Source organism: Pelobates fuscus, chromosome 2, assembly GCF_036172605.1.
Source record: "Pelobates fuscus isolate aPelFus1 chromosome 2, aPelFus1.pri, whole genome shotgun sequence".
In the NCBI taxonomy this organism is placed as follows: Eukaryota; Metazoa; Chordata; class Amphibia; order Anura; family Pelobatidae; genus Pelobates; species Pelobates fuscus.
This window is the reverse complement of record NC_086318.1, coordinates 426,304,981-426,319,197: the sequence shown is the minus strand read 5'-3', so window position 1 is coordinate 426,319,197 and position 14,217 is coordinate 426,304,981. Positions and strand designations below refer to the sequence as shown.

At 30.6% G+C, this 14,217-nt stretch overlaps 1 protein-coding gene across 1 annotated transcript in view; it reads right to left on the bottom strand.

Annotated features, from left to right (window-relative positions):
- DNAH14 (dynein axonemal heavy chain 14) overlaps positions 1-14,217 on the bottom strand; it is a 295,079-nt gene that overhangs the window by 84,062 nt on the left and 196,800 nt on the right. Inside the window, exon 57 of the mRNA XM_063441946.1 lies at positions 1,508-1,594. Within this exon, the coding sequence (XP_063298016.1) occupies positions 1,508-1,594 (87 nt within the window). The remainder of the gene's footprint in view (positions 1-1,507; positions 1,595-14,217) is intronic.

The window sequence follows — 14,217 nt, the reverse complement described above, 5'->3', positions numbered from 1 at the left end:
GCTGTGTCTCTCGTGCAGAGGGAACTTGCTGGCATTTCGGATCTGGACTGCCCGTACGGGTGGGACCAGTCTGATATGCTTCAGATATGTTCCCTCTGTAATGGCACAAGATGAGCTAAAACCAGCTTGAGATCTGAGCGGTAACCCACCGAACCCACTGCCCGCGTTCTCAGTACACTCTTGCGCCTTGTTTTTTGCTCTCCAGTAGTGGAAATCTGCTTTACTGACAGTCAAACTTATCAAGATGCTCAAAATAGTGAGTGAACAATATGCAACATATTGAACACATAACATGCAGGATTTGTATATGTAATTACCTGGATAAATAAATGGAAATATAAAAACAAATCCGAAATTTTCTTTTACAATTTTTTTTTTACCATAAAGTAAATTTATTCCCAAGTGGCAGTACGTATGCCCTTCAATGCCTTGGCAGTTTTACGCAGATATGGCTGACACCAACACTGCAGCCACAGCTCTGCCTGCGGCATCTCAAGGCGATGCTGTGCATACTCGCCATTCAACAAAAATGTGAAATGAGCGGCCGTTAAGCTGATATGGCTGTAATCAGCTTATAAAGCAGTTTCACTCATAGAATCTACTGCTCGACAGGGGTTAATGGGAGACGATAGAGTTTGATAGGCCAGAATGAGAGGCTTCAGATTAACCACTACCAGCATGGTCCCTTTAATTACATTTGTCTGGTAAAAAAATCATGGCACAAAATACCTCCTAGGCCCAGAATAAAGCAATAAATAAAGCATCTCTTAGCAAAACACTGAGGTATTAGTATCGCAATGTAAATGGTTAAAAATGCAAAGTAGGTTCCAAATATCTGTATGATACAGTTTGATGTTAAAACAAAGAAAAAGGACACAAAGAACCAAGAATGATCTGACTTGCACTTCTCTTTTTGACCAAAAGGTGGAGCTCAAGTAATACTGTGTGTTTCATGTTTAAATTGGAAACCGTTAAACCAATTTTCTGGAGCAGAAAGCTGCTACCGGTAGACAAATTTAAATAAATGCATTCTTATTTAGAACTCTGATTTGTAAAAAAGAAAAACAGACACAAGCAGCAAACCTTGAAAACAGACTCTCCAACGTATATAGCTCGCCCCACAAGCGACTGAAATATGAGTTGACCTTAAAACATTTAGGAATTGAACATTTTTCCAATTTATTCACAGGATGTACGATATGGTACATCTGCGGAGAATTGATAAAAGACGTGTAATTTTTATGCTACACTAATGAAACTGGGCTAATTCTTCAAATGAGCTATTTTCCCATTGTCACCATTTCCACGTTCTCCGAAATTCCTCCTTTAGAGAATAAATCACAGGGTAAATTAAACAGGAAAATGCGCCACGCTGTGGGAGTCAGAGGGCAGCTGGATAACAGCGGGATAAGGATGCAGAGACTACTGATATATTGGAAATCTGATTATTATGTCAAGAAAACAAAACTAGTAATAAAATTCAAAAAAACAATATATTTTCTCTTACAAGCATCAGGTGGCCTCCCGGTTGTCTAAAGACTCGAGCGGCTCTTAGTATATGCTGAATAGCATCTTTAAAGAACACACAGACACCCTAGAAAGACAGATAACAGGGCAATTTACTATAAACACTTCCTGATATATCTCTATATCTATAGAACTTATGGTTTTAAAATCTGGACAAATCATTCACTATTAATATCAAAACATATCTGAATATAGAGTTATAGTGAAAGCATTTAACACAATCATTAATCAATGTTATACTGAGCGTGGTCATAATACAATCATCATTAATCAATGTTATACTGAGTGTGGTCATAATACAATCATCATTAATCAATGTTATACTGAGTGTGGTCACAATACAATCATCATTAATCAATGTTATACTGAGCGTGGTCATAATACAATCATCATTAATCAATGTTATACTGAGTGTGGTCATAATACAATCATCATTAATCAATGTTATACTGAGTGTGGTCACAATACAATCATCATTAATCAATGTTATAATGAGTGTGGTCATAATACAATCATCATTAATCAATGTTATAATGAGTGTGGTCATAATAATATCATCATTAATCAATGTTATACTGAGTGTGGTCATAATACAATCATCATTAATCAATGTTATACTGAGTGTGGTCCATAATACAATCATCATTAATCAATGTTATACTGAGTGTGGTCATAATACAATCATCATTAATCAATGTTATACTGAGTGTGGTCATAATACAATCATCATTAATCAATGTTATACTGAGTGTGGTCATAATACAATCATCATTAATCAATGTTATAATGAGTGTGGTCATAATACAATCATTAATCAATGTTATACTGAGTGTGGTCATAATACAATCATCATTAATCAATGTTATACTGAGCGTGGTCATAATAGAATCATCATTAATCAATGTTATACTGAGTGTGGTCATAATACAATCATCATTAATCAATGTTATACTGAGTGTGGTCATAATACAATCATCATTAATCAATGTTATACTGAGCGTGGTCATAATACAATCATCATTAATCAATGTTATACTGAGTGTGGTCATAATACAATCATCATTAATCAATGTTATACTGAGTGTGGTCATAATACAATCATCATTAATCAATGTTATACTGAGTGTGGTCATAATACAATCATTAATCAATGTTATACTGAGTGTGGTCATAATACAATCATCATTAATCAATGTTATAATGAGTGTGGTCATAATACAATCATTAAACAATGTTATACTGAGTGTGGTCATAATACAATCATCATTAATCAATGTTATACTGAGCGTGGTCATAATACAATCATCATTAATCAATGTTATACTGAGTGTGGTCATAATACAATCATCATTAATCAATGTTATAATGAGTGTGGTCATAATACAATCATCATTAATCAATGTTATACTGAGCGTGGTCATAATACAATCATTAATCAATGTTATACTGAGTGTGGTCATAATACAATCATCATTAATCAATGTTATACTGAGCGTGGTCATAATACAATCATCATTAATCAATGTTATACTGAGTGTGGTCATAATACAATCATCATTAATCAATGTTATACTGAGTGTGGTCCATAATACAATCATCATTAATCAATGTTATACTGAGTGTGGTCATAATACAATCATCATTAATCAATGTTATAATGAGTGTGGTCATAATACAATCATTAATCAATGTTATACTGAGTGTGGTCATAATACAATCATCATTACTCAATGTTATACTGAGTGTGGTCATAATACAATCATCATTAATCAATGTTATAATGAGTGTGGTCATAATACAATCGTCATTAATCAATGTTATACTGAGTGTGGTCATAATACAATCATCATTACTCAATGTTATACTGAGTGTGGTCAAAATACAATCATCATTAATCAATGTTATACTGAGTGTGGTCATAACACAATCATTAATCAATGTTATACTGAGTGTGGTCATAATACAATCATCATTAATCAATGTTAAACTGAGTGTGGTCATAATACAATCATCATTAATCAATGTTATAATGAGTGTGGTCATAATACAATCATTAATCAATGTTATACTGAGTGTGGTCATAATACAATCATCATTACTCAATGTTATACTGAGTGTGGTCATAATACAATCATCATTAATCAATGTTATAATGAGTGTGGTCATAATACAATCATCATTAATCAATGTTATACTGAGTGTGGTCATAATACAATCATCATTAATCAATGTTATACTGAGTGTGGTCATAATACAATCATCATTAATCAATGTTATACTGAGTGTGGTCATAATACAATCATCATTACTCAATGTTATACTGAGCGTGGTCATAATACAATCATCATTAATCAATGTTATAATGAGTGTGGTCATAATACAATCATCATTAATCAATGTTTTACTGAGCGTGGTCATAATACAATCATCATTAATCAATGTTATACTGAGTGTGGTCATAATACAATCATCATTAATCAATGTTATACTGAGAGTGGTCATAATACAATCATCATTAATCAATGTTATACTGAGTGTGGTCATAATACAATCATCATTAATCAATGTTATACAGAGTGTGGTCATAATACAATCATCATTAATCAATGTTATAATGAGTGTGGTCATAATACAATCATCATTACTCAATGTTATACTGAGTGTGGTCATAATACAATCATCATTAATCAATGTTATACTGAGTATGGTCATAATACAATCATCATTAATCAATGTTATAATGAGTGTGGTCATAATACAATCATCATTAATCAATGTTATACTGAGTGTGGTCATAATACAATCATCATTAATCAATGTTATACTGAGTGTGGTCATAATACAATCATCATTACTCAATGTTATACTGAGTGTGGTCATAATACAATCATCATTAATCAATGTTATAATGAGTGTGGTCATAATACAATCATCATTAATCAATGTTATACTGAGTGTGATCATAATACAATCATCATTAATCAATGTTATAATGAGTGTGGTCATAATACAATCATCATTAATCAATGTTATACTGAGTGTGGTCATAATACAATCATCATTACTCAATGTTATACTGAGTGTGGTCATAATACAATCATCATTACTCAATGTTATACTGAGTGTGGTCATAATACAATCATCATTAATCAATGTTATACTGAGTGTGGTCATAATACAATCATCATTAATCAATGTTATACTGAGTGCAGTCATAATACAATCATCATTAATCAATGTTATACTGAGTGTGGTCATAATACAATCATCATTAATCAATGTTATACTGAGTGTGGTCATAATACAATCATCATTAATCAATGTTATAATGAGTGTGGTCATAATACAATCATCATTACTCAATGTTATACTGAGTGTGGTCATAATACAATCATCATTAATCAATGTTATACTGAGTGTGATCATAATACAATCATCATTAATCAATGTTATAATGAGTGTGGTCATAATACAATCATCATTAATCAATGTTATACTGAGTGTGGTCATAATACAATCATCATTAATCAATGTTATACTGAGTGTGGTCATAATACAATCATCATTACTCAATGTTATACTGAGTGTGGTCATAATACAATCATCATTAATCAATGTTATACTGAGTGTGATCATAATACAATCATCATTAATCAATGTTATAATGAGTGTGGTCATAATACAATCATCATTAATCGATGTTATACTGAGTGTGGTCATAATACAATCATCATTACTCAATGTTATACTGAGTGTGGTCATAATACAATCATCATTAATGAATGTTATACTGAGTGTGGTCATAATACAATCATCATTAATCAATGTTATACTGAGTGTGGTCATAATACAATCATCATTAATCAATGTTATACTGAGTGTGGTCATAATACAATCATCATTACTCAATGTTATAATGAGTGTGGTCATAATACAATCATCATTAATTAATGTAATACTGAGTGTGATCATAATACAATCATCATTAATCAATGTTATAATGAGTGTGGTCATAATAATATCATCATTAATCCATGTTATACTGAGTGTGGTCATAATACAATCACCATTAATCAATGTTATACTGAGTGTGGTCATAATACAATCATCATTAATCAATGTTATAATGAGTGTGGTCATAATACAATCATTAATCAATCTTATACTGAGTGTGGTCATAATACAATCATCATTAATCAATGTTATAATGAGTGTGGTCATAATACAATCATCATTAATCAATGTTATACTGAGTGTGGTCATAATACAATCATCACTAATCAATGTTATAATGAGTGTGGTCATAATACAATCATCATTAATCAATGTTATAATGAGTGTGGTCATAATACAATCATTAATCAATGTTGTACTGAGTGTGGTCATAATACAATCATCATTAATCAATGTTATAATGAGTGTGGTCATAAAACAATCATTAATCAATGTTATACTGAGTGTGGTCATAATACAATCATCATTAATCAATGTTATAATGAGTGTGGTCATAATACAATCATCATTAATCAATGTTATACTGAGTGTGGTCATAATACAATCATCATTACTCAATGTTATACTGAGTGTGGTCATAATACAATCATCATTAATCAATGTTATACTGAGTGTGGTCATAATACAATCATCATTACTCAATGTTATACTGAGTGTGGTCATAATACAATCATCATTAATCAATGTTATACTGAGTGTGGTCATAATACAATCATCATTAATCAATGTTATACTGAGTGTGGTCATAATACAATCATCATTAATCAATGTTATAATGAGTGTGGTCATAATACAATCATCATTAATCAATGTTATAATGAGTGTGGTCATAATACAATCATTAATCAATGTTATACTGAGTGTGGTCATAATACAATCATCATTAATCAATGTTATACTGAGTGTGGTCATAATACAATCATCATTAAACAATGTTATAATGAGTGTGGTCATAATACAATCATCATTAATCAATGTTATACTGAGTGTGGTCATAATACAATCATCATTACTCAATGTTATACTGAGTGTGATCATAATACAATAATACTTAATCAATGTTATAATGAGTGTGATCATAATACAATCATCATTAATCAATGTTATACTGAGTGTGGTCATAATGCAATCATCATTAATCAATGTTATACTGAGTGTGGTCATAATACAATCATCATTAATCAATGTTATAATGAGTGTGGTCATAATGCAATCATCATTAATCAATGTTATACTGAGTGTGGTCATAATACAATCATCATTAATCAATGTTATACTGAGTGTTGTCATAATGCAATCATCATTAATCAATGTTATACTGAGTGTGGTCATAATACAATCATCATTATTCAAAGTTATACTGAGCGTGGTCATAATACAATCATCATTAATCAATGTTATACTGAGTGTGGTCATAATACAATCATCATTAATCAATGTTATAATGAGTGTGGTCATAATACAATCATCATTACTCAATGTTATACTGAGTGTGGTCATAATACAATCATCATTAATCAATGTTATACTGAGTGTGGTCATAACACAATCATTAATCAATGTTATACTGAGTGTGGTCATAATACAATCATCATTAATCAATGTTAAACTGAGTGTGGTCATAATACAATCATCATTAATCAATGTTATAATGAGTGTGGTCATAATACAATCATTAATCAATGTTATACTGAGTGTGGTCATAATACAATCATCATTACTCAATGTTATACTGAGTGTGGTCATAATACAATCATCATTAATCAATGTTATAATGAGTGTGGTCATAATACCATCATCATTAATCAATGTTATACTGAGTGTGGTCATAATACAATCATCATTAATCAATGTTATACTGAGTGTGGTCATAATACAATCATCATTAATCAATGTTATACTGAGTGTGGTCATAATACAATCATCATTACTCAATGTTATACTGAGCGTGGTCATAATACAATCATCATTAATCAATGTTATAATGAGTGTGGTCATAATACAATCATCATTAATCAATGTTATACTGAGTGTGGTCATAATACAATCATCATTAATCAATGTTATACTGAGTGTGGTCATAATACAATCATCATTAATCAATGTTATACTGAGTGTGGTCATAATACAATCATTAATCAATGTTATACTGAGTGTGGTCATAATACAATCATCATTAATCAATGTTATACAGAGTGTGGTCATAATACAATCATCATTAATCAATGTTATAATGAGTGTGGTCATAATACAATCATCATTACTCAATGTTATACTGAGTGTGGTCATAATACAATCATCATTAATCAATGTTATACTGAGTGTGGTCATAATACAATCATCATTAATCAATGTTATACTGAGTGTGGTCATAATACAATCATCATTAATCAATGTTATACTGAGTGTGGTCATAATACAATCATCATTAATCAATGTTATACTGAGTGTGGTCATAATACAATCATCATTAATCAATGTTATACTGAGTGTGGTCATAATACAATCATCATTAAACAATGTTATACTGAGTGTGGTCATAATACAATCATCATTAATCAATGTTATACTGAGTGTGGTCATAATACAATCATCATTACTCAATGTTATACTGAGTGTGATCATAATACAATAATACTTAATCAATGTTATAATGAGTGTGGTCATAATACAATCATCATTAATCAATGTTATACTGAGTGTGGTCATAATGCAATCATCATTAATCAATGTTATACTGAGTGTGGTCATAATACAATCATCATTAATCAATGTTATAATGAGTGTGGTCATAATGCAATCATCATTAATCAATGTTATACTGAGTGTGGTCATAATACAATCATCATTAATCAATGTTATACTGAGTGTGGTCATAATGCAATCATCATTAATCAATGTTATACTGAGTGTGGTCATAATACAATCATCATTAATCAATGTTATACTGAGCGTGGTCATAATACAATCATCATTAATCAATGTTATACTGAGTGTGGTCATAATACAATCATCATTAATCAATGTTATAATGAGTGTGGTCATAATACAATCATCATTACTCAATGTTATACTGAGTGTGGTCATAATACAATCATCATTACTCAATGTTATACTGAGCGTGGTCATAATACAATCATCATTAATCAATGTTATACTGAGTGTGGTCATAATGCAATCATCATTACTCAATGTTATACTGAGTGTGGTCATAATACAATCATCATTAATCAATGTTATAATGAGTGTGGTCATAATACAATCATCATTAATCAATGTTATACTGAGTGTGGTCATAATACAATCATCATTAATGAATGTTATACTGAGTGTGGTCATAATACAATCATCATTACTCAATGTTATACTGAGTGTGGTCATAATACAATCATCATTAATCAATGTTATACTGAGTGTGGTCATAATACAATCATCATTAATGAATGTTATACTGAGTGTGGTCATAATACAATCATCATTAATCAATGTTATACTGAGTGTGGTCATAATACAATCATCATTAATCAATGTTATACTGAGTGTGGTCATAATACAATCATCATTAATCAATGTTATACTGAGTGTGGTCATAATACAATCATCATTACTCAATGTTATAATGAGTGTGGTCATAATACAATCATCATTAATTAATGTAATACTGAGTGTGATCATAATACAATCATCATTAAACAATGTTATACTGAGTGTGATCATAATACAATCATCATTAATCAATGTTATAATGAGTGTGGTCATAATACAATCATCATTAATCGATGTTATACTGAGTGTGGTCATAATACAATCATCATTACTCAATGTTATACTGAGTGTGGTCATAATACAATCATCATTAATGAATGTTATACTGAGTGTGGTCATAATACAATCATCATTAATCAATGTTATACTGAGTGTGGTCATAATACAATCATCATTAATCAATGTTATACTGAGTGTGGTCATAATACAATCATCATTACTCAATGTTATAATGAGTGTGGTCATAATACAATCATCATTAATTAATGTAATACTGAGTGTGATCATAATACAATCATCATTAATCAATGTTATAATGAGTGTGGTCATAATAATATCATCATTAATCCATGTTATACTGAGTGTGGTCATAATACAATCACCATTAATCAATGTTATACTGAGTGTGGTCATAATACAATCATCATTAATCAATGTTATAATGAGTGTGGTCATAATACAATCATTAATCAATGTTATACTGAGTGTGGTCATAATACAATCATCATTAATCAATGTTATAATGAGTGTGGTCATAATACAATCATCATTAATCAATGTTATACTGAGTGTGGTCATAATACAATCATCACTAATCAATGTTATAATGAGTGTGGTCATAATACAATCATCATTAATCAATGTTATAATGAGTGTGGTCATAATACAATCATTAATCAATGTTGTACTGAGTGTGGTCATAATACAATCATCATTAATCAATGTTATAATGAGTGTGGTCATAATACAATCATTAATCAATGTTATACTGAGTGTGGTCATAATACAATCATCATTAATCAATGTTATAATGAGTGTGGTCATAATACAATCATCATTAATCAATGTTATACTGAGTGTGGTCATAATACAATCATCATTACTCAATGTTATACTGAGTGTGGTCATAATACAATCATCATTAATCAATGTTATACTGAGTGTGGTCATAATACAATCATCATTACTCAATGTTATACTGAGTGTGGTCATAATACAATCATCATTAATCAATGTTATACTGAGTGTGGTCATAATACAATCATCATTAATCAATGTTATACTGAGTGTGGTCATAATACAATCATCATTAATCAATGTTATAATGAGTGTGGTCATAATACAATCATCATTAATCAATGTTATAATGAGTGTGGTCATAATACAATCATTAATCAATGTTATACTGAGTGTGGTCATAATACAATCATCATTAATCAATGTTATACTGAGTGTGGTCATAATACAATCATCATTAATCAATGTTATACTGAGTGTGGTCATAATACAATCATCATTAATCAATGTTATACTGAGTGTGGTCATAATACAATCATCATTAATCAATGTTATAATGAGTGTGGTCATAATACAATCATCATTAATCAATGTTATAATGAGTGTGGTCATAATACAATCATTAATCAATGTTATACTGAGTGTGGTCATAATACAATCATCATTAAACAATGTTATAATGAGTGTGGTCATAATACAATCATCATTAATCAATGTTATACTGAGTGTGGTCATAATACAATCATCATTACTCAATGTTATACTGAGTGTGATCATAATACAATAATACTTAATCAATGTTATAATGAGTGTGATCATAATACAATCATCATTAATCAATGTTATACTGAGTGTGGTCATAATGCAATCATCATTAATCAATGTTATACTGAGTGTGGTCATAATACAATCATCATTAATCAATGTTATAATGAGTGTGGTCATAATGCAATCATCATTAATCAATGTTATACTGAGTGTGGTCATAATACAATCATCATTAATCAATGTTATACTGAGTGTTGTCATAATGCAATCATCATTAATCAATGTTATACTGAGTGTGGTAATAATACAATCATCATTAATCAATGTTATACTGAGCGTGGTCATAATACAATCATCATTAATCAATGTTATACTGAGTGTGGTCATAATACAATCATCATTAATCAATGTTATAATGAGTGTGGTCATAATACAATCATCATTACTCAATGTTATACTGAGTGTGGTCATAATACAATCATCATTACTCAATGTTATACTGAGCGTGGTCATAATACAATCATCATTAATCAATGTTATACTGAGTGTGGTCATAATGCAATCATCATTAATCAATGTTATACTGAGTGTGGTCATAATACAATCATCATTAATCAATATTATACTGAGTGTGGTCATAATACAATCATCATTAATCAATGTTATACTGAGTGTGGTCATAATACAATCATCATTAATCAATGTTATACTGAGTGTGGTCATAATACAATCATCATTAATCAATGTTATACTGAGTGTGGTCATAATACAATCATTAATCAATGTTATACTGAGTGTGGTCATAATACAACCATCATTAATCAATGTTATACTGAGTGTGGTCATAATACAATCATCATTAATCAATGTTATACTGAGTGTGGTCATAATACAATCATTGATCAATGTTATACTGAGTGTGGTCATAATACAATCATCATTAATCAATGTTATACTGAGTGTGGTCATAATACAATCATCATTAATCAATGTTATACTGAGCGTGGTCATAATACAATCATCATTAATCAATGTTATACTGAGTGTGGTCATAATACAATCATCATTAATCAATGTTATAATGAGTGTGGTCATAATACAATCATCATTAATCAATGTTATACTGTGTGTGGTCATAATACAATCATCATTAATCAATGTTATACTGAGTGTGGTCATAATGCAATCATCATTAATCAATGTTATACTGAGTGTGGTCATAATACAATCATCATTAATCAATGTTATACTGAGCGTGGTCATAATACAATCATCATTAATCAATGTTATACTGAGTGTGGTCATAATACAATCATCATTAATCAATGTTATAATGAGTGTGGTCATAATACAATCATCATTACTCAATGTTATACTGAGTGTGGTCATAATACAATCATCATTACTCAATGTTATACTGAGCGTGGTCATAATACAATCATCATTAATCAATGTTATACTGAGTGTGGTCATAATGCAATCATCATTAATCAATGTTATACTGAGTGTGGTCATAATACAATCATCATTAATCAATGTTATACTGAGTGTGGTCATAATACAATCATCATTAATCAATGTTATACTGAGTGTGGTCATAATACAATCATCATTAATCAATGTTATACTGAGTGTGGTCATAATACAATCATCATTAATCAATGTTATACTGAGTGTGGTCATAATACAATCATCATTAATCAATGTTATACTGAGTGTGGTCATAATGCAATCATCATTAATCAATGTTATACTGAGTGTGGTCATAATACAATCATCATTAATCAATATTATACTGAGTGTGGTCATAATACAATCATCATTAATCAATGTTATACTGAGTGTGGTCATAATACAATCATCATTAATCAATGTTATACTGAGTGTGGTCATAATACAATCATTAATCAATGTTATACTGAGTGTGGTCATAATACAACCATCATTAATCAATGTTATACTGAGTGTGGTCATAATACAATCATCATTAATCAATGTTATACTGAGTGTGGTCATAATACAATCATTGATCAATGTTATACTGAGTGTGGTCATAATACAATCATCATTAATCAATGTTATACTGAGTGTGGTCATAATACAATCATCATTAATCAATGTTATACTGAGTGTGGTCATAATACAATCATCATTAATCAATGTTATACTGAGTGTGGTCATAATACAATCATCATTAATCAATGTTATACTGAGTGTGGTCATAATACAATCATCATTAATCAATGTTATACTGAGTGTGGTCATAATACAATCATCATTAAACAATGTTATACTGAGTGTGGTCATAATACAATCATCATTAATCAATGTTATACTGAGTGTGGTCATAATACAATCATCATTACTCAATGTTATACTGAGTGTGATCATAATACAATAATACTTAATCAATGTTATAATGAGTGTGGTCATAATACAATCATCATTAATTGCATGATTTTGCTATTACATGACGAAAAGTCATGATTTTATTAAAGACACGGAGGCGAGTATTGCATATCCCTTTCTTTACTGTTGACAAATAGCAGCAAAGGAAACAAACAGAATGAAAAAAAGAATGAACATGTGATAACATAGGCCCCTCCCCCTCAGGTCCCAGTATAACAGGCAGCACTTCCCTTCCATTTCCCTCTTTCTGCAGATGCGACCAAAGAACAAAGTCCATAACTAGAGTAGTGCGAGAATAAAGTCCCAATGTAATAACAGAAAAAACCGAAGAGGTAACATCAAAAACTGGGAAGTGTGACCGTAGAATCCATAGGACCGATGGAGGACAGCGGGAGGAGACCAATAAACCGGACCCTTGTTAGACGTCTTGCCAGATTAAGCTGTGGAGATATAAAGGACAGGAGCCAACAGGTTAAAGTCGATACTTGCAACTAGTTACAAGGTTACACCAGCGAGGACAAGGACCCTTGTATATACAATCCCACAAAGCAATCAATGTTAACATATCCAGCAATATTGAAAACAACAAGTCTAAGGACGGCCCCACTCACCGTCCCAAACCATACTATGTAGTGTATCGTGGTATGAGTAATTTGGGTGGGGAGATACATACTTACCAGCGTATAAAAATAACAAAAAAGGGTGGGGCAATACTCGCCTCCGTGTCTTTAATAAAATCATGACTTTTCGTCATGTAATAGCAAAATCATGCAATTTTATAACAAGACACGGAGGCTCATATTGCAAGTTTAAAGCTGATCCATTATTACAGTGAATGTGTGTGGGGCCGGTCGAAAGTAGAATTCACGGAAGGTAGATTCCCTAGACCAATCAGCTGTTCTCATAATGTCTTCTAAGCGGGCGCCCGCTGACATC